The 22,767-nt window shown below is 41.9% G+C and overlaps 2 protein-coding genes across 2 annotated transcripts; both read left to right on the top strand.

Annotated features, from left to right (window-relative positions):
* Positions 1-3,600: 3,600 nt before the first annotated feature.
* LOC308304590 (olfactory receptor 1C1-like) lies at positions 3,601-4,563 on the top strand (the record flags this gene model as incomplete). The annotated part of the gene is made up of 1 exon (XM_080749218.1): positions 3,601-4,563. The coding sequence occupies one exon, from the start codon at positions 3,601-3,603 to the stop codon at positions 4,561-4,563; it is 963 nt and encodes a 320-aa protein (XP_080605344.1).
* A 14,192-nt stretch (positions 4,564-18,755) lies between these two features.
* On the top strand, positions 18,756-19,727 carry LOC308304587 (olfactory receptor 1C1-like; the record flags this gene model as incomplete). The annotated part of the gene is made up of 1 exon (XM_080749215.1): positions 18,756-19,727. The coding sequence occupies one exon, from the start codon at positions 18,756-18,758 to the stop codon at positions 19,725-19,727; it is 972 nt and encodes a 323-aa protein (XP_080605341.1).
* Positions 19,728-22,767: the final 3,040 nt, after the last annotated feature.

The following is a 22,767-nucleotide window of genomic DNA, read 5'->3' as shown; positions in this document are numbered from 1 at the left end:
ATCTAATCCAATCAGATAGGGATTAAAAGTTTTGAACTATTGCTCCATATTATCAGGGTCAAGGTTTTCAGTCACAATTACATATTCTCCAATATTGCTTGAACACGCAGTTAACAATATAGCAATATCTCCTCTATAAAGTTGAAGTTGTCTGTTTGTGGATGTGTCTGCGTGCCCGAATTATGCCCAAATATGAACATACCTGATTTCAATGTGCTGACCTCACATTAGGCTACTCAACTTTAGCACAACTATAGGTTGGCTTGCGAACCCCAGTTTAGACTAAGCAGTGCTGGTCTAAAATGAATAAATATTCGGTGCATTGCTTGTTTCTTGCCTCAAACGTTTCCAAAAAACATACTTTAATGTGCAGTCTAGCTGTAAAATTAGATTGTTTGTTACTTGGCTGCCATGTTGGGTACATATAGCAGACCAAAATCCAAGCACTGCAGCATACAGCACGATCTGACCGGAGCATTTGGGGGTCAGGTGGACTACTGTAGCATGGTGCTGCTGTCCATATGCAGATTATACAAACAAGCCACATTTTGGTCTCAGTAGTGGCCACTTTCTTCAGAGAAGTTACATCAGTAATTTGATAAATTAACTTAGAAATGAACTAAGACAAATATCCAAATGAACAGGAACCTGGCTTTGTAGTACCAACAGGCCTGGATTCATTCACAGGCTTTGGGCAGGGCAGTTGGGGGATCAGGGCTGTGCAGAGAGCACTGAGTGGTAGGGATGGGACGATTATGAAAATTTCATATCAAGATTATTGTGACAAAAGAAATCTCGATTTATGATATTATCACGATAATCAAAATCCATTATCCTGGGGCGGAACATTTGCCAAAAAATTGCAGATCTACAAGCTCACAGAGCGCCGCATTGCGACGCGTTGTGAGCTTGACGTGAGACGTGAGACTGGAAACAAAGGAGAAGAGACATACAACACAAGAAGGGGTTTGGATTCAAACCCAGGTTGCTGGGTCAGGGTGGGTTGGGTCGGGTTCAGGCAGAATTTGAGAACTCTAGTTTAATGTGGGCCATAAGTCATAAGTGACTGTCATTGTAATGGGAAAGAAAGAGAGGTAGATTGTGTTTTAAATTATTTTCCTTAGACATATAACTATTTATTTTCAGTTTATTTTATGGAGAAAAAAAAAAGTGGAATGTGGGCCAAGTCATAAATGACATTGTGAAGCAATTGAAAGGGAGACGTGCTCAGCTTTAATGTTAACCCACTTGATAGCAAGCACGCAGGCAGGCAGGCAGGCAGGCAGGCAGGCAGGCAGGCAGGCAAATGTACATTAGTTTGTTTCATGGAAACAGTTGATTGTGCTAATCGCACAGAATATTTCAAAAGAGAGAAAATTTAACAAAATTACTTTGATTACAAATTGTGTCAGAATAGAAATGGAAGGCCAAGCCACATTTCACTTGTCTTTTCATACGTTCAAGCAAATAAAGAGATACAGGTAATTTATTAAGTACCATTAATGTCATTTTATCTACTGACCCCTGGTCATGTATGTTACTGTATAATGACTGTCAACATAAAAAATCCTAACAGCACAATCTCAATTACTAACAAGTACAGTATGTTCAACCTAGTCGAGACCAGATGGAGAAGTCTTGCAGCTCTATTATTGTCCAATAGAACTGTTAAAAACACATTTCACTGTCGTACTGTTTGGTCATCGTACACAAGCTCAACGTGGAGGGGAATGGTTTTCATCTGGGGTGTTTTTTATCTGCAAGCTGACAGGAAAACATGTGTGTGTGTGTGTGTGTGTGTGTGTGCGTGCGTGCGTGCGTGCGTGCGTGCGTGCGTGCGTGCGTGCGCGCTTGCGGCCCAAATTCAGGGGGGCCAAATGTGCATCCTGCCCACGCAATCAAAAGTTATGAAAAAATAAAAGAAAATCCTAATTTCTAATTTTTTGGGGCATTATGGTATGAATAGAACTTGTTACAACCATGTTACAATTAGTATGATGCATAGCCTGATGAAGGTGTAAGACCTGTTGCACTGTGCCAAAATGCATAGTTTTCCACACATTTCGAGGGTTTTAGGGCATTTTACTCCCTCACTTTTTTTCCCCCTCAAGTCGATGCAGGTGGGAAGGTCGGCCACCTTCTGTTTCTTCTTTCCCCCCCTAGTACTACGGGCTAGATCCGGCCCTGAATACAAATCTAATCCAATCAGATAGGGATTAAAAGTTTTGAACTCTTGCTCCATATTATCAGGGTCAAGGTTTTCAGTCACAATTACATATTCTCCAATATTGCTTGAACACGCAGTTAACAATATAGCAATATCTCCTCTATAAAGTTGAAGTTGTCTGTTTGTGGATGTGTCTGCGTGCCCGGATTATGTCCAAATATGAACATGCCTGATTTCAATGTGCTGACCTCACAGTAGGCTACTCAACTTTAGCGCAACTAGGTTGGCTTGCGAACCCCAGTTCAGACTAAGCAGTGCTGGTCAAATATGAATAAATATTCGGTGCATTGCTTGTTTCTTGCCTCAAACGTTTCCAAAAATCATACTTTAATGTGCAGTCTAGCTGTAAAATTTGATTGTTTGTTACTTGGCTGCCATGTTGGGTACGTACAGCAGACCAAAATCCAAGCACTGCCCATGAGCACGGCACTGCATACAGCATACAGCACAACCCTCTGGCCGGAGCATTTGGGGGTCAGGTGGATCTACTGTAGCATGGTGCTGCTGTCCATATGCAGATCATACAAACAAGACACATTTGGGTCTCAGTAGTGGCCGAAGACCACTTTGGCCATTTCTTCAGAGAAGGTTACATCAGTAATTTGATAAATTAACTTAGAAATTAACCAAATGAACCTGGCTTTGTAGTGCCAACAGGCCTGGATTAATTCACAGGCTTTGGGCAGGGCAGCTAGGGGATCAGGGCTGTGCAGAGAGCACTGAGTGGTAGGGATGGGACGATATGAAAATTGCAGATCTACAAGCTCACAGAGCGCCGCATTGCGACGCGTTGTGAGCTTGTAGATCTGCATTTTTTTTAGCAAAGACATTTGATAGAGAGTGGAAAAAAGACTGTATCAAGTATGTATATTATAAGAACATTTTACCAATTAAAGAGGGTTTAAGTTGCACCGGATATGTAGCTCTGCAAATAAAAGGTGAATTGATCCTAGTGCATGACAGAGGTCGATATCAGGATAAGTGAAATCTCCACCATACGATTATCGTGAGTGTTTTTTATCACAATAAACGATAATATCGCTTATCGTCCCATCCCTACTGAGTGGGCAGGTGCTCAAACCTCAGAAAAGGGCACTTCTAATGCGTTCTAATGTAGCTAGTACATAGAACTTAGCATACTTTCTGGCCATCTCAAATAAAGTTGTTTTTCTGCACGTGCCTGCAGGGGATGCTCCACTGGGATCTGTCACTCATGTTATGGACCCTGGACTTGAAGATATAAGACTGTTCAGTAACGACTGGCTTCAGTAGAGGAAGGAGGAGGGCAGCAGCCTACTTCATCGAGAATACAGAACCGCATCTTCCAATTCGTCACTTCACGGAAAGCAGGTTGGCTGGGAATATATAATGCAATGGATCTTTTTAACTCTGCTCTTGAGAGGAACATGACATTTGTGCGTCCTGCATACTTCATAATCAAAGGCTTTTCTGGAATCCCTAATATGAAATATTACTATGTCTTCTTGTTTTTTGTTTATATTGTGTCATTGGTGGGTAACACGATAGTGATGGTTGTAATATACTTGGATCGCAATCTACAATCTCCTAAGTTCATTGCCGTCTTTAACCTGGCATTCGTGGACCTGTGTGGGAATTCAGCGATGGTGCCAAAGGTTCTCGACACCTTTCTGTTTGACCACAGGCACATATCCTATAACAGCTGCTTGACCTATTTGTTTTTCTGTTATGTCTTCCTCACGATGCAGTCTCTGAACCTGGTTATACTCTCCTATGACAGACTGGTGGCCATCACCTTCCCACTGAACTACCAGGTCGTCGTGACTCACAGGTCCATGTTTGTCATTGTTGCGTCCGCCTGGCTTTTCACGATCTTTGTAGTTCTTCTAGCGATCGGCCTCCTCACCAGGCTCTCCTTCTGTAAGTCTGTGGTTATAAACAGCTTCATCTGTGACCACGGCCCGATATACCGGCTAGCCTGCAATGACAACAAACCAAATTCTGTGATTGGCAAGACCTTATCACACATTCTCGTCAGTCTGCCTTTTGCGTTCGTCTTGTTCACCTACTGCTGTATTGGTTATGCTCTGTCTAAAATCAAAACGGGCAAGGGCAGACTGAAGGCAATGAAAACCTGCTCGGCTCATTTGCTGTTAGTCAGTATATTTTATTTACCACTCCTGATCACTTATTCTATCGGAGCGGCTATGCCTCCTAATGCCAGGATCATCAACTTGTCTTTGACCTCCATCCTCCCTCCCATGTTAAACCCAATCATATATGTCCTGCAGACAAAGGAGGTCAAAGAGTCTGTGACAAAGATGCTGAAGACATCCATTATCACTCTGAGGAAATAGATCTGTGAAAAAAGCTGATCATTAACAGAATGGAGTCAGTTTTAAACACTGAACTGTTATATTTATTATATTTCCCTTGTAAAATTGACCAAAGGGGAATTTATAGTAAAACAATAACATTTTCAATGTGTGGAAGTGTCTTAAGATGATATTATTGTGTATTTTTTATTGTGTCTATTATTGTGTGTACTGTAATTATGTCTTTCTATAGATCACTACAAAATAATACAATGTTGGTAGATCAAGTACATAAAACCAAAGGGCTGAAATGAGGAAAGTGCCCCAAATGTAAGGTTTTAAAAGTGGTCAGATACAATATTCTCTTACATTTTTATCCCAGGATTTTGTAACCCATTTTTTTCACCCAGTGCCAATTGCCTAAACTGTAATCCTGGTTTCCTGGCTGCTCTCCCTCTGCCAACGTTGTGAGCATGTAGATCTGCTATTTTCACAAGTTTGCCTCTTGCTTACTTAATATTTAACAGTTTGGCCAGTCCTGTCAAATATTCGACTATTCGAATACTTTGAGGTCGAATAATTCGAATACTAAAAATCACTATTCGTGAATGCCCTATAATACAATATTTTCAAAGTTAGAACAAATGTCAAAACAAAAGCTGTAATGAGAAGGTTATTCCCCAAAATGGTCTATCTTTCTCTTGTCTTTGTGTTGCCCAAAATAAAGCTGAAGAACTAGTAAACGCCATTGCAATATAAGCTTTGATTGATGTGTTTTTCTTTGTTCATTGCATGCGCATATTCTTAAGTGCATGTAGATCACTTTGATGAAGGTAAGCACACATGGGTTATTGATAGCCTAATGTATATTACATTATAAAATCCTGAGTAGAGATCAGAGTTGAATTAAAAACAGTGTGTATACCCTGGCTTATTTATTTAACAAACTAGACAACAATGTCAGTTGCTTTTTAAAGTAATTATATGCAAATAACTTAAAAATATGAAAGTTTCGCCATTACGTCACAAAGGTTACCTGGCAGCCGTTTGGAATAGAAGGTCCATTATGTAACAAGTGGAAAATGTTGTAGTTGTACATACTGTACTTTTGTTACTGTACTTGATATAGCAGTGGCTTATAAACGTTTATATGCCTTCTTTTTATTTATTGTTCACATTGTAAATGCCTCACGTTCAAAAATAGCTCTAAATGCAATGCTCTGGCACTCTATACTCTTAAATATGAAATAATATGTCTCTGATGATGGCTCATATAGCCGAAACGCTGAAACGATTTGGATTGTGCTACCTTTTTGGAATTTTTAATTCCTACTTTTTATGTATACTGGACTTTAGGTCTAGCACTCCACTGAGAAACCCCAATGCTGATGCACATCCTCTTTTTCTTATTTATAAAATGATATGTATACGTAATGTATATAAATGTCCTCAAGCAGTATTTGTTTATGTTTCCAAAGGACCCATCAGATGCCATATTTGGCCAAATAGTTATTCATTTTGTGTTAAAACATATATTACCCATAGCCCAGTTGTCAATAGCCTGAAACTTGTTCAGGAGGAAATTAAAAAAAAGAGAATAAAGTACTGGAAATACGTCCATGACTTATTAATCATACAATTATGTTAAGCCAACATTAAGTTCACTAATATATCATATATGATAATAGAGCAAGTGTACTGTACTTTTCCTGTGACAAACTAAAGTGTGTGTGTGTGTGTGTGTGTGTGTGTGTGTGTGTGTGTGTGTGTGTGTGTGTGTGTGTGTGTGTGTGTGTGTGTGTGTGTGTGTGTGTGTGTGTTGTGCGTGCGTGCGTGCGTGCGTGCGTGCGTGCACACGCAAGTGCATGTGTGTGTGCACGAAGGAGCCTATGACATTTCACACTGCAGTTGCATCAGGCAATGGAATCCTTTTGGGACACACTGTAGTGATAACATACGTACATCAGAGTCTTAAAACTTCAAAAACATATTGCTGTCTTTAACCTGGTATTTACAGACCTGTGTGGTAACACAGCCTTGGTGGAAAATGTTATTGATACCTTCCTATTTGAGAACTAGTACATCTCCTACAATAACTGCATGACATACTTCTTCTGTTATGTCTTTATGTCTATGCAGTCTCTTAATCTGGTTATATACTCTCTTATGACAGACTGGTGACTATCTCCACTTTCACACTGCGCTACCAAGTGGTTGTGTCTCACCATGCAGGCTATTATTGCTGGTTCTTCATGGGTTTTCATTATCATTATTTGACTCAAAGCAATTGGTTTCCTGACCAGACCTTCCTCCTGTCATTGGCCATTAATAGCTTTTTTCTTCAATCATACGCTATTATGTACATTGGCCTGCATTGACTATTCCCCTAGCTAAAGGAAAAAGGTGATGCACACATCCTCTCCAAGTGCTGGTGCTGGGCTCAGGTCGACATAGGATTAAAAAGAACTAGCCCTTACCCGTTCAAAGATATGAGCTCCGAAATGATGTGCAGTGTGTGGGTGGGGTGTGCACTGTGCACACAGTATATGAGGGATGGAAAGTAACTTTAACTGGTGCTTGCATGATAATATGTAGGAGCATCAATGTAAGAAATACCCGTTTCGTTTAATGGCTATAGAGATACTGTGTACCGATCTGCATGATTTTTGGACAACATCTGTAACAGGGCCAGACAACCGCCTACACACACACACACACACACACACACACACACACACACACACACACACACACACACACACACACACACACACACACACACACACACACACACACACACACACACACACACACACACACGCACACACACACAGAGCTGGTTAAACATGTTGCCTCATGCTAGATGCAGAATAGATATGCCTCATGCTAGATGCAGAATAGATATAGATACACCATAAAAATGCTAATATACAGCATATGATTTGTGAAAGTGACAAACGGGCTTCACAGTTATGTCAGGTGTGTTCATATGCTAATGGTGATGCGATTTCAGATCAATTGCTCCAGCCACTGAGGAGAAACGCTGTGACAGACAGACAGACACTCACTCAGACAGACACTCACTCAGACAGACATTCGCAAAATTATATGTTTGATAGAAGTCCGCAAAACAGCTTTCCCTATAGTCATTGCATATTTGTTCCCTATTATTATACTCGGGTTACCCTTCATTTTCAACTGAATAACTTCACACGGCGGCCGTCTTGCTATTATGTTAATGAAATGCCACCCCGGTAGGGCTGTCACGATGTGACATTTTACATGACGATTAATTGTCACTCAAATAATTGGCGATTAACGATTTAATTGTGTTTTTGACGTTGATAATTACATTTCTGTTTGGCTTTTAGGCTTTGAAGCTGCACATGGCAATCATGACACATAACCTAAATATACAAAAAAATTACTGACATATTTGACAACTTTATACTTAAAAAATAACATTGATAGTGGAAATAGCCGATCTACAAGCTCACAACGCGTCGCATCGCGACGCGTTGTGAGCTTGTAGATCTGCTATTTCCACTATATTTTACTTTTTTTTTTTTATATATGAACATTTTTCAACATGGAAACGATTATGACGATTATGAAAAATAATCACGATTATTTCAAAAAATCACGATTAGACGATTATGTAGTAATTGTGACAGCCCTACAACCCGGTTTTTCAATGCAAAATGCAAACATGGCTGCCTGGTGAATATGGTCTATATTGGCGATGCTCTGTGTCACGCGTGAATCAAAACAGCACCCCGGTTTCGACAATGGAACAAGGGGGGAGCGCTTGTTTTCGGTGGAGATGACGGAGGCACGCCGGCGTTATATTATACACACAATCTGATCTAGCAATCATGACATAGGCTATTTATTATAGTCACTAATTCACTATGAAGTGTCTTTAATTATAATTAAAGTAAAAATAGTCAAATAACAAACAAGGACAAATTGTTCTGCCCACAACCTTATCAAACCAAAATGCCTAAACTACTGTAAATGTAGGCCTATTATAACTATGATAATGGTTCTTAATTGGTCCCAATTATTAAGTATAATACTTGACCTTATAAATATAGAATGTTTATGATTATATATGTTATGACTTATGAAACATCGCATAGTCGAGCGCTGCTACGGTCGCATGAGCCGACTCAGCGCCGTTACCGACTTATGTGCCGTTATGAACAGAATAGTAAATCTTCAGCCCCCCGAATTTCGTCACCTGCGCGCGGTCCAGGGGGAACACAACGGAGCGCTCCCTACCTCCGGTTCAGCCAATCACAAGCTTCCACTGCCGATACCGGGGTGCTGTTTTGTTACAGGCCTGTGTAATCAGAAATGTAATCAGAAATTATAGAAACAGATTTGGTGGTGGTATATGCATGTATGTTCATAACAGTATTAAGTATATCCCCCGCCCTGACCTACAACACAGCTCTTTAGAAACTGTATGGGTGGAAGTGATTCTTAAGAAAGCTAAAAACATACTAATCGGTGCCATCTATAGACCGCCCGACCAAAATGATTTCTGTGAGTTACTGGAGGAGAGCCTTGCACCGGTGGACAATGTTGAAAAATACATTATTGGAGATTGGAACATAGACATGCTTCGTAAAGAAGCTCCTCTATTCAAAAAATTCAATAAGCTTTGTAATCAACAGGGTCTCACTCAGCTCATCACCAAGCCTACTAGGGTTACAGATAACTCTCAAACCACCATAGATCTCATTGTAACCACAGACAAATCTAAAGTCTCCGCGAGTGGGACTATTGAATGTGGTGGCCTAAGCGACCATGATATAATTTACTGCACCCGTAAAATACATAAGTCCAAAGCTGACGGCCACAAAACAGTTGAAGCTAGAAACCTCAAAACCTACTCTAGCGAAGCCTTTAATCACAAACTGGAGAAATCTGACTGGTCCCCAGTACTAGCTAGCACTCAGGTCGATGAAGCCTGGCTGGGCTTTAAATCCATTTTCAACACTACCCTAGACGAAGTGGCTCCTTTGCGTAGGGTCAGGGTTAAAGCCCGCTCACAGCCATGGTGGAATTCGGAAATCTGTGAATCAATGAAACTCAGAGACAAAAAATACTCTGAGAAACGCAAATATAATCACAAACTCAAAAAAGGCCCCAATAAACACCTTGAAGCCAAATTAGAAATAGTCAGTTTAGAGGCTAATAAACTGAGAAATCGGACAACCTCCTTAATCCTTTCTGCCAAAAAACACTACTTGGATGAGAAAGTTGAGGAAAACATCCACAAACCACGAGACCTATGGAAGCTATTTAAAACCCAGCTAGGCTGTGGTGCTTAACTTAGATCCATAGCCAACAACATATCCATCCAAACTCCCATAACCCTCCTCACTGACAGTCTCGATGTAGCCAAAAATCTCAACATCTATTTCACCTCCATGGCCAAAAATCTGGTCAATAAACTGCCCGCTCCATCTGGGCTGTTTGGTGTTAGGCACATCTTGAAATTCTACAGGAACCTTGGGGTATGCAAAGACAATTTTAAACTTACCACGGTGACAACTGATGAAGTGTTTAAAAAACTTCGCACCCTACCTCAATTCAAGGCCGCTGGCCATGATAAAATCGCCCCCAAATTTCTCATAGACTCAGCTGCCACCATTGCCCCAATCATTACCCATATTATTAATCTATCCATCAAGCAGGGTTATGTCCCCCAGGACTTCAAATTAGCTAAGGTAACCCCCCTGCACAAAAAAGGCAGTAAACTTGACCCTGGCAACTACAGGCCAATCTCAATCCTTAGTTCCATCTCTAAGGTAATGGAAAAAATTGTCTATGAACAGGTAATGATAATGATAATGAATTTTATTTATATAGCACCTTTCCAGACAAGGTCACAAAGTGCTGTACAAGGCAAGATTAAAACATCATGTAACAGAGCAAAAACACTTATAAAATATAACGCAAAAAACACAAAATGAATCATAAATCATAGATTAAAAATAGGTACAATCACATCACTATAAATTAAGAAAAACATTTCGTAAATAAATATGTTTTAAGCAGTGATTTAAAACATGGCAAAGAAGCTGCTAATCTGAGGTGCACTGGCAGTGCGTTCCACAATTTGGGTGCCCGGGCAGCAAAAGCTCGGTCACCTCGGGTAACCATATTTGTATCGTGGCCTTTCAATAGGGCTGTATTTGAGGACCTAAGGGAGCGCCCAGGTTCATACGGGGGGAGCAAATCTAGTAAATAAGTAGGGGCCAGACCATGTAAGGCTTTGTAAGTGATGAGGAGGACTTTAAAGTCACATCTATAGCTCACAGGTAGCCAATGAAGAGTAGCCAAGATAGGGGTTATATGGTCACGTTTCCTTGTATTTGTGAGCAGTCTTGCAGCAGAGTTTTGGATCAACTGTAGGCGGGATAGTTTTTTTTTGGTGAGACCGGAGTAGAGGGAATTGCAGTAGTCAAGTCGTGATGAAATGAGGGCATGGATTACCTTTTCAAGATCAGGGGCTAACAGAAATGGCTTGATTTTTTTGATGTTACGTAACTGGAAATAGCATGATTGGACAACGGTTGTAATGTGTTTGTTAAATGAAAGGTCTGTATCGAAAATCACACCCAGATTACGAGCTGCTGGAGTGATATTAGCGGAGAGGGGACCAAGTTGTGAGTGGAGGGAGATGGTTGAACTGGGGGGACCAAACAGGATTATTTCAGATTTTGATTCATTTAACTGGAGGAAGTTTTGGGTCATCCAATGTTTAATGTCAGCAAGGCAGGTTAAAAGGCGGGACATGTTACCGGAACCAGATGTTAGGGGGATGTAAAGTTGTGTATCATCAGCGTAGCAATGAAAATGAATATTGTGTGTGCGAATGATGTTTCCAATGGGGAGCATATATATGGAGAAAAGCAGGGGGCCTAAAATTGAGCCCTGGGGGACACCACACGTGAAAGGGGCCTTGGTGGAGGTGGCCTCTCCTATAACCACTGAGAAGCTCCGCCCTGTAAGGTAGGAGCTGAGCCATTTTAGTGCTACGTCCTTGATCCCCACCCAGTGCTCTAATCTCTCTATTAAAATGGGATGATCCACCGTGTCAAATGCCGAGCTCAGATCCAGGAGGAATAGTATTGAACAGTCCCCCCTGTCTGCGGCAAGAAGTATGTGGCTAAATATCTTGAAGAGAATAAACTGATCTACGAGTTCCAGTCTGGCTTCAGAGAGTCCCATTCCACAGATACATGCCTCATCTATTTGAATGATTACATCAAACGTGAAATTCACGATGGCAAATATTGCGGCATGGTCATGCTGGACCTCCAGAAGGCATTTGACACCGTCGATCATTCTATTCTGATTGAAAAACTCAAAGCTATTGGCCTTGATAGCACAGCAGTGAGATGGATGCACTCTTACTTGGTGGGGAGGGAACAGATGGTGGAAGTCAACGGAACCCTGTCCCCCCCCTCCCAGTAAACTGTGGAGTACCTCAAGGGAGTATACTAGGACCACTGTTGTTCTTAATATACGTAAACGACATGTCATCTGCTTGTGACTGCAATCTGTTTCTGTTCGCGGATGACTCGGCTCTCCTAGTCTCCGGCAGAGACTTATTGCAGGTTGAAAAGCCCCTTAACTGTGAACTTAACAAGATCTGCACCTGGCTCAATGACAACAGACTCTCAATTCACCTAGGCAAAACTGAATGTATCCTCTTTGGATCTAGTCAGAAACTTAGCCTAGTTGAGAACTTCACAATTAAAGTAGGTGACACTGTGATAGAAAGAAAAAACTACATCTGCTACCTGGGTTGCATCCTGGAGGCTAACCTATCCAGTGAAAAAATGACCACCAAGGTAATCAATAAAGTCAACCAACGAATTCGCTTCTTGCAAAGGGTTGCCCCGCTGATCAATACTAAATCCCGAAAGACACTAGGAGGAGCTCTTATTGGGCCCCTCATTGATTACGGAGTCCTTGTCTGGTATCGCGACGCCCCAGCCGCCTTAAAGTTAAAGCTTCAAACAGCCCAAAACAAACTAATTAGGGTTGTGCTTGGTCTCCCTCCTCTGACCCACCTTACCGATCATCACCACGAAAGCGTGGGATGGCTCAAAGTAGCTGACAGAGTACAGCATCTTGCAATGGGCCTGGTGTACAAGATACACTACACCTCCAAGATTCCCATGTACCTGACAAACTACTTCTTAAAGGTCAAGGATGTTCACGACCACAACACCAGAGGCAGCTCCACTAATCATCATCAACGTAGATTTAACACTAAACAAGGCTCTAACTCGTTCTCCTGCTACACCATCAACATGTGGAACGCCCTTCCTCAAGCCCTAAAGGAGAGCAAATCCCTAGCCTCCTTCAAAATTGGTATGAAAAGTCACCTTCAGACAGCTGCTACCCGTGACTTGTAAATAGACTAAGCCCCCTTGCCCCCCCCCCCTTTTTTATTATTCTTTTTTCTGCCTTTGTATTTGATGTTATGCTTTTGAAACTGATATTATCCTAGATAAAGTACTATGTTCTATCCGTCTGTCTTTCAATGTTATATGAGATACTTAAAGTGTGGTTCCTGTGGAAATAAGCCTCGGCTTTCTAGGATCTCCTTTTAGTTGACCTTGTACCAGTGATTTGTACTGTCATGAAACTGTACTTTTTTCTATTGCAAACTTCTAATAAATTCTTCAATCAATCAATCGATGTCACGGGTCATCGCCATGCTGGCTTGTGGCGGACATTTTTGACAAGGTAAATGTTTTGCCATGGACACACAAATGAGCTAGCCCTAAATGACCAGTACATGTCTGTAACTCTGAGAGACTCAGAGTTATGGGGGTCCTTAAAAAAAAGAAAAAAAGAAGAAGAGAGAACCACTTTACTTGTGGACTAATGCGCCATAGTAAATCAGTGAAGATGGGGTCTTGCTGATCAAGAAATTATGAAAAAACGAAATCTACAATTTGCCACAGACAAGGCCAAGTCTTTTTTATAATTGACTATACTTGTCGATCAATCAATCAATCAATCAATCAATCAATCAATCAATCAATTAAAATTGCTTTGGAGAACATAAGAGCCACATCGTGTCTGAGGCCATCATTCCCTGAGACATTCAGCCAAGTCTGTGGGGATTCACTATTGTCAACATTCAATTAATGAGAAATCATATGATCTCCATGCGTATATCAGACAGGTTTAAATGTTCCCACAGAGACCTTTCTAATAATTAGGGAATCGTTTGAACGTCTCCCTCCTTCGGTCCCTAGGTGTGTGACACAGTGGCTCAGAGCCTGAAACCTGAAACCAAAAGGCTAATATCTCCCCCCGGCCAACGGGGGATTCCCTCTGACACTAGTGGTTAATAAGATGTTTGAGTTTAGTGTGCCTTCCCATGTGGGAGACCCGGGTTTGATTCCCCCGGTGTTACATTGGTGCCATGACCTGGATCTGGTTTCCCTGGTGGGATGGCCGGTCAAAGTGGGATGAGTGTAAGCAGAGTGCCTCAGAGCCTTTAAGACCAAAAGCCTAATATCTCCCCCTGGGGGGATTCCTACAGAGCCCCAGAGTGGACATATGAGAGGGGGGAAAAAGACAATATTGAGGGATTTGAGTGCTAGTTAAAAGAAGACTTCCGCACACCCAGTTCCTTTTACAAGCAGGTGAATAGGAGACAAACAGTAGGTGAGATGAATCGATAAAGACTATAGGGTCAGCAATAACAATGTCCTCAGGTTTTGGGTGCTCAAAATATTCCCTCTCCGGCTTTGAGTTTGGCTTTAGTGTCCAAATCACTGGCGTTACAGATGCAAATCTATAAAGAAAGGAGTAGGAGCGCACGCAGTGAGGAGGTGCTGACCACGAGGGATACAAATGTAGAAAAGAACAGGTCGCACAACTAACTTTTTTTATTTATAAATTACCAAAGTTTCATCAGGGTATTGATGCAAATCCATGCATGTAACCTTGTGCTAACAACACACGCGCATGCAGCACCCACGCATGCACGCACAGGTTTGATTTGTGCTTGCGTGCGTACATGTGTGTGTGTGTGTGTGCATGTGTGTGCGCGAACATGAATGTGCAAACTAAGTGCACCCACTGTCCCAGAGAACTCACACTTATACTTTGTTCAAAGTTGAATCTACTTTCAATTGCTTTGGGTGAAGGTTTCCATGTCACAGCAGCAGGCACGTGCACACATAGACATGAAAGGGGGCTTGAGCCCCTGCCCTTTTACCTGTCTGTAAAAAATGCCCTCTCCAGACCATGAATGCAGTTTCTTTTTCACTATGGTGAAAGAAACGCAGATGCCCCTCTTTCCATGCCATACCTGAAGGCAGCATTCAAGAGAATTGCCTTGTCCGAACTCTCCTGAACTTGAATGCAGCATCTTTATGTTGAGAGAATTGCCCTCTCTGGGTAGAAATCCATGCAGTTATGCCACATCTCCAGTATTGACTTGATTATGCTTAGTTTAGCGTGGTATCATGCACCGAAAATAGCCGACCTCCAAGCTCACAACGCGTCACAACGCGTCGCAGTGTGACGCGTTGTGAGCTTGGAGGTCTGCTATTTTCGATATTTTCACCAAGAGGCCCTTTTAGAAATGTCAGCCCCTGCCCCTCGAACATTCTCTACGCGTCCCTGCACAGCAGACAGAGCGGCTACACTAGAATGTTCATTTAACTCTTTAACTTTCAGAGTTTAAAGTCACCTTTCACCTGCGGTAAACAAGTCTGTCAACCCTCCAGCCAGCTGACCCCCAGGGGAGTTTCCACGGCAACTGAATCCCAGCCTATGTTTTTCTCCACCAGGCTCTCTCACAGGACAGCCGCCGTACTTGACCCTGTATTTACCAACCTGCCTAATTGCTCCTGGGGGGATAACCAGCCTTCTCCTAATGGTGTTTGCTCCGTACTCTCCTTTTCCCCTGCTGAGGTGATGATCACATGCTGATAACACAGTGAGTCGCTACTGTAGCTGTTATTCATCCAGTGGATACAGTTGTTTTTAATACCAGAATGAATTATGTTAGGCCACAGGTCATATCCTCGGCTCAGTGGCCTTGTGGTTAGAGTGTCTGCCCTGAGAGGTCGGGGTTGACTCTAAAATGGGACCCAATGCCTCCCTGCGTCAAGGGTTGGACTGGGGGTAAGTCCCAGTCAGTGGCGTGAGTTCAGCAAAAGCTAGGGTTTGGCAAAGATGGGAGTCCTCATGGAAAAGCGGCATTACATTTTGTATAACACAGTTCTATTGTGAAAATAGCAGATCTACATGCTCACAACGCCTCGTGCTGCGAGGCGTTGTGAGCATGTAGATCGGCTATTTTCACAATGTCTAAATTTCTACAGTTTCTAGGGCTGAATAGACGGGTTTCTTGTTTACAAACATTGAGACTAAATGCACAGCTGACTGTATCATGTAATCAATTCCGTCCAATCCCCAAACCTGTTGTTTTGGGGCGCGCTGGTTTCATTCAAGAGCGCCTCGTTTCATTGGCTTATTTTGGTACCGACATCTGCGCACGCATCTATCTCTTCTGTGTTACGTGTACCAGAAACCTGTCTATATGGCAGCCTGGAATGGTTATTCAAGTGCAGCTAAACTTAGCATGTTAGTAAACGTGCCACAATTAACAATAATGCATTTGCAGTGCAGCTGACCTGCGGAACCTGGGAATATATCATTGTGTCAAGATGGGGAGAATACAAGTGTGGAGAATATAATTATAATACCTTGTTAAAGTGACCATTTTGTTAAATGTTGCATTTGTAGTTATTTTACTGTAATTTAACAACATAATAACCAGCACAGATAGACAAAGAGATATTCATGGATTTATATTTAAAAGTAACATTTATTTTCCCCCCTGGACCCAGGGTATGGCAGCTGCATACCCCTGCCATACCCAATTGACGCCCCTGGTCCCAGTGACATACCAACGTCATGTCCAGGTGGCCTTGTACTGTATATCCAGCAGTAATCATGCAGTCACGCTACAAAAACAGGAGATAGGCTCCTGCCCAGGCCTCATTGCTCAGCAAGGCTTGCTTACTTTACTTACTACTACTTATAATATATCAATCATATAATATATGATTGATCATACTTGGCCTCAGAACTTTATAAACGTTAGTTACAGTAGAAGCATCATACTGTAAACACAACGCCTGGCGCGTGAGCTTGGAGGTTGAGACGGTCGCATGAGCCGACTCAGTGCCGTTACCGAGTTATGTGCCGTTATGGACAGAATAGTAAATCTGCATCCTCCCGACCGCGCGGTCCAAGTGAACACAGCGGAGCGCTCCCGACCTCCGCTCCAGCCAATCACAAGCCGCGGATTCTAATTGCGACCGAAGGTCGCATATACTCTGAAGAACCGTGTCGCTTGAGTGACCTTCCTTCCGTATCCTCTGTGATGTGACCTTCCTTCCTTCCTTCCGTATCCTCTGTGATGTCAGTGTGATGTCAGCGAGTTGTGACATCACTTCCTGTACAGGGCGGCTACACGAAATGTGATAACACTATATATGGAGATAGTCCAGTCCATAATGTCATATGGGACTACCGTCATAGAAAGTAGCCATTGTTAGGCCGGAGTCAATGGCTGTCTGTCTGACTGTCTGTACAGGAAGTGATGTCACATGACATACTTTTTATATATATGTAAATATGGGGGCGTCTGTGTTAAGAAAGTTTCGTTGTCAAGCTCAACGTTGGGCATTTGGACCTATACATGGAGAAATGGAGCGAAATTTGTTTGGCCTAAACATGGAGATGTGGAGAACACTATATATGGAGAAAGTCCATTCCATCATGTCATATGGGACTACCGTCATAGACAGTAGCCATTGTTAGGCCAACTCAATGGACTGAGCCAAGCTCAACGTTGGGCATTTGGACCTATACATGGAGAAATGGAGCGAATCTGTTTGGCCTAAACATGGAGATGTCATATGGAACTACCGTCATAGACAGTAGCCATTGTTAGGTCGGAGTCAATGGCTGTCTGTCTGACTGTCTGTACAGGAAGTGATGTCACATGACATACTTTTTATGCCCATATATGAGTCCTTCTGTACCACATCTCCATGTTTAGGCAAACTCCACACAGAAAGGCCCTATCGCCAACCCAACCTAGGGTTCTCCCCGTGTCTCCTAGGGTTGATACCCTCACAAAAACATGAACAAACTCCCCCCAGAATGACAACAACTAGAATCGTCAGAGAAACGCTGTGGTTGGCCAGATGGTCAAGAATTGGCGCGACCTCGCCCTTTAGGGCGAGGTTGCATGTCACCCTGAGGTCGCATTCCACCCTCAGGTGTCTTACTAGTTTATTCACCCCCGTATTCTATGGACTCCATTATCTCCCACTGTACATGCTTTGTCTGTAGAGGCACCGCCAGCAATGGTTCAAAACTTTGAATGAATTTGTGATATGATTTGTATCCTGCTAACTAACCCATATGGACGTCTTTCTCTGCTTCTTTGTAGCAGGATGCAGCCTTTTCTGTATTAACTCCACCGTGGCCATTTGAGGCCTTACACACCCTCTCCCGATCATGTTCACCAAGTAGCCTGTCTAAGCTCCAACCTGCACTTTGGGGGCCTGCTGGAGTGCTCCCAATATCCCAACTCTGACTTCGCGTTCTGGCGGGCTCTGTCCAGGCTGTTGCGTTTCTCATTGCCCCAGCTGCCCAATATTGATCAAACGCTGTCTGTCCTGTGTCTTGATGAGCAGAGGCAAGATGGCGCCGGCTTATATCCTGGTGGTGCCCGAGGTGTCTGGATGTGGAGGTGTGTGTTCCAGTCCGTCATTGTAGTGTTGTTGAGGGGTTTCACTAAGGTTGGTGGCGTTCAGGCATGGTCGATCTTTTTCTCAATGATTCATCGAATCGGCGACGCCGACAGGCATTGATGCCGAAATGGCAATGCCTATATGGTATGCGCCTGGTCCACTAGGCCACCAGGCGCCCCTAGTCTACTAACATTTGACTGACACATGGGCAAAGTCCCTAAGGCAGAAGGTCAGCAAAATGCTAATCTGTAACAACCGTCATGGAGGAGGTGGGGTCAGTTTTTTAAATAACTGTCACATTCATAGCAGCCGGTCTCATAACCCAACTTCCCGTCGACAATAATGCATCTACTCTTCATTATCTAGTTCACTCAAGACAGGGAAGGTTTAACGCGGAATCTTACAATGGATTTATTCAACTATACTCTTGGAGAAAATGTGACTTTCGTGCGGCCGCCATACTTTATAATCAGTGGATTTTTTGGCATCCCGAATATGAAATTTTACTATGTCTTCCTCTTTTTCTGTTTCATTGTGACTGTGTTGGGAAACCTTTTAGTGATGATCGTAATATGCTTTGATCACAATCTCAAAACGCCTAAATATGTTGCTGTGTTCAATCTGGTATTGACGGACGTGGGAACTTGCACGGCTTTGGTGCCAAAGATTATTGACACTTTCCTATTTGATCACAGGTACATCTCATACATCAACTGCTTGTCCCATGTGTTTTTCTGCTACTTATTTGTGGCAATGCAGTCTGTCAATCTGATTATTCTCTCCTATGACAGACTTGTGGCTATCACCTTCCCACTGCACTACCAAATGATGGTGACATGCAGATCCATGTTTGCGATAATTGCCACTGCTTGGGTTTTCACTCTAACTGTCATGTTTGTGGCAGTTGGTCTCCTCACTCAGCTTTCCTTCTGTAGGTCCTTGATTATACAAAGCTTCTTTGTTGATTATGGACTCCTGATTCGGTTGGCCTGCAATGATTATACAACCACTTACATTGTTGCTCATTTGATTCAAGCTATTATACTGTGGCTCCCTCTGGTGTTCATCTTGGTGACCTACGTCTTAATCGGCTATGCTCTTTCTAAAATCGCTGCGGCCCAGGAAAGAGTCAAAGCCATGAAAACCTGCAGCTCTCACCTCTTGTTGGTGGCCGTCTATTACTTGCCAATAATGGTGATGTTTTCTCTAGGACTATCGGTTCCTCCCAACGCCAGAATGATTAATCTATCTCTGGCCTTCGTCGTTCCTCCGATGTTGAACCCAATCGTTTATGTCCTCCAAACAGAAGAGGTCAAAGATTCTCTGAAAAAGCTGTTGGAAATCACAAGGAAATCTATAAGGACATTGCTGACATAAATTACTTCTCATACACAATGCTTGGAATGTTTCTTTGCATATGTGCACCACACTGAAATAATAGATTATAAACTACTCTTCATGTTTTGGTGACAGATACTGACAGTATTCATACTGTATCATACTGTATGAATTCTTATTGGGTTGCCTTTGCAGCACTATTATTTATTTGTAAATGGCCATTATCATTTCACTGAATAATGGAACAATATCCAAGTGTCTAAATGTTGGTTGCAAAGTTTAAGACAATTAGTAAAATAGCTGTAATTTATTCCCAAATAAAAGCAAAATCTTGAAGTATGTAATTTATCATCTGACCTACCTACATCAGCCATGAATTTGAAAGCTGCCCTTAATCAAATCTCAAATAGATTAATATATGTTTAAAAAATAAAACGTTATAAGACTTTGTTTTGCTCTTGACATTTGGATGTGGGCACAGGGCGCGTGTGTGTGTGTGTGTGTGTGTGTGTGTGTGTGATGGATAAAAGATGTGGGGTTGAGTGGTATGTATTGTATGTTTGTGGGTGTTTACACAATGCTGTACCCCCTCAAACTGTATACCGTAATTCCCCCTTTCAACAGTTTTTATTATTATATTTTTTATATATTTTGACACTTGTTTTGTCAATGTAAATGTATGTTTTCTCATGCTAATAAAGCTCCTTTGAATTGAATTGGGCTTTAAACACCCTTAAATCTCCTTTAATCTAATTAATGTACCGGTATATAAATCAAAGTTCATATACTGAACCTATTTGACTTTGTGGCTGTTTGGGACAAGCAGAGGACTTATTCGTGTTGTGTCTTGAAGGAGTAGTTCACCCCCAAAATGACTTTTTTTCTATTGATTACTCATGCGATAGAGACTTGAGTTCAATAATATATTTTTGTATTTGTCGCATTCCTAAGACAGAAATGTGATTATAGCAAATTTACCCCCACTGATTCCGGATGGGGACCAAATGCATGGGCCTGGATGAGGAAAACATCAGGGTAAATTTACTATAATCACATTTTTGTCTTTGGAATGTGACAAAAACCTAAAAATATTATTGAACTCAAGTCCCCATGGCGTGAGTAATCAATAGAAAAAAATATATAATATGGGGGTGAACTTACTCCTTTAAGCCTGAATTATACCGTTGTGGGCCGATAACAGACTTTGCTGATGCGACGCTCTGTGAACTCGGTGAGGTTCTCTTATACGCCCTCCTAAGGTTCACCCGCACAACAATATTCTGTCATCTCTTTCCTAGGACAGAAGTTGTATACCGTCTATTTGAGTATTATTCCTGTTGTGCAAATCACAATACATTGTACATCAATAAACTACCATACCATTTTCATCCAATCAGGAGTGAGAAAACATTATTTGCTCTTGTTTTGTTTGTATTTCTTCACTTCCAGTTTCACTTCTATATCCTGCGATCTTGTTTTTCTCTTCTGATTTGCCAAAATTGGTTTCCTGACCTGAAAATCTATTTTCTAGATGGGGAGACTCGTGTTACTGAACAAACGGTGAATAGCAATGATTACTATCGCAATTCAGAGCTATTTAACACTTACAGCAACTCTAAAAACAGCATGTCTGAATGAAGAAAACAATAACAATTGCGTCGATCCACACTACAGTAACATTCTCTTCTATGATATGAACACTCAAGTGGATTTTGGAAGTAAAACATCAGGCAATAAGAATACTGGTTCTTTATTGATCAAGCTTAATTTGTATCACTGCTACATACTGTAGTATGAAGCCAAAAGGAGACTTTGACACATAGACCTGGATGGGCAGGAAAGGCCAAAGGATGACCTTTGATTAGAAGACGGCCTCTCTACTTCATCCATTTTCCTCACTAATTCTCATGTTCAAATAATAACATTATTTTGTATTTGTTTAAAAAATTGTTTTTATTTCGATTTTTAATAACTCAAGAACAATATCGTTGTTGTCGGGCAGAAACCTTGTATCTCCAAGTTTCAAATTTGTATGTTTTTTCGCAAAGTAAAGCCCTGCTTCATCATACAAGGCTGTCGCACAAAAGTAGTGAGTGCGAGGCGTTGTGTGCTTGTACCAATCATCACCACGAAAGCGCGGGGTGGCTCAAAGTAGCTGACAGAGTACAGCATCTTGCAATGGGCCTGGTGTACAAGATTCACTACACCTCCAAGATACCCATGTACCTGGCAAACTACTTCTTAAAGGTCAAGGATGTTCACGATCACAACACCAGAGGCAACTCCACTAATCATCATCAACGTAGATTTAACACTAAACAAGACGCTAACTCGTTCTCCTGCTATACCATCAACATGTGGAACGCCCTTCCACAAGCCTTAAAGGAGAGCAAATCCCTAGCCTCCTTCAAAATTGGTATGAACAGTCACCTTCAGACAGCTGCTACCCGTGACTTGTAAATAGACTAAGCCCCCATGCTCCCCCCCCCCCCCCTTTTTCTTTTTTTTCTGCCTTTGTATTTGATGTTATGTTTTTGAAACTGATATTATCCTAGATAAAGTACTATGTTCTATCCGTCTGTCTTTCAATGTTATATGAGATACTTAAAGTGTGGTTCCTGTGGAAATAAGCCTCGGCTTTCTAGGATCGCCTTTTAGTTGACCTTGTACCAGTGATTTGTACTGTCATGAAACTGTACTTTTTTCTATTGCAAACTTCTAATAAATTCTTCAATCAATCAATCAATCAATGTAGATCGGCTGTTTTCACTAGTTTAGTTAATTTTTTAAGTGATAAATACAAAATGAACGGTTTTGGACATACAAGGTTTCTACCCGACGACGACGAAATATGGCTTACATTATAGAATGCTAACTTTCCAGGAATAGAAAGCCTGCATTTTAGCTTGGATTCCCCATCATCGAAGTCCCTACTAGTCGGGGATCCACATGCCCAAAAGCTCAAGGAATAGGGTTGAACCTGTGATGTTCTGCCGCACTTTTTATTTCTGTTTTATCTATTAGTTTGGTCATTAAGGTCCACAGAATGAGAGGCCTGCTCTGCCGGAAACATCGCGAA

This window comes from Nannobrachium achirus, assembly GCF_963921795.1.
Source record: "Nannobrachium achirus genome assembly, chromosome: 19".
NCBI classification, from domain to species: domain Eukaryota; kingdom Metazoa; phylum Chordata; class Actinopteri; order Myctophiformes; family Myctophidae; genus Nannobrachium; species Nannobrachium achirus.
The sequence above is the reverse complement of the archived record's forward strand: the minus strand, read 5'-3'. Positions and strand labels throughout refer to the sequence as shown.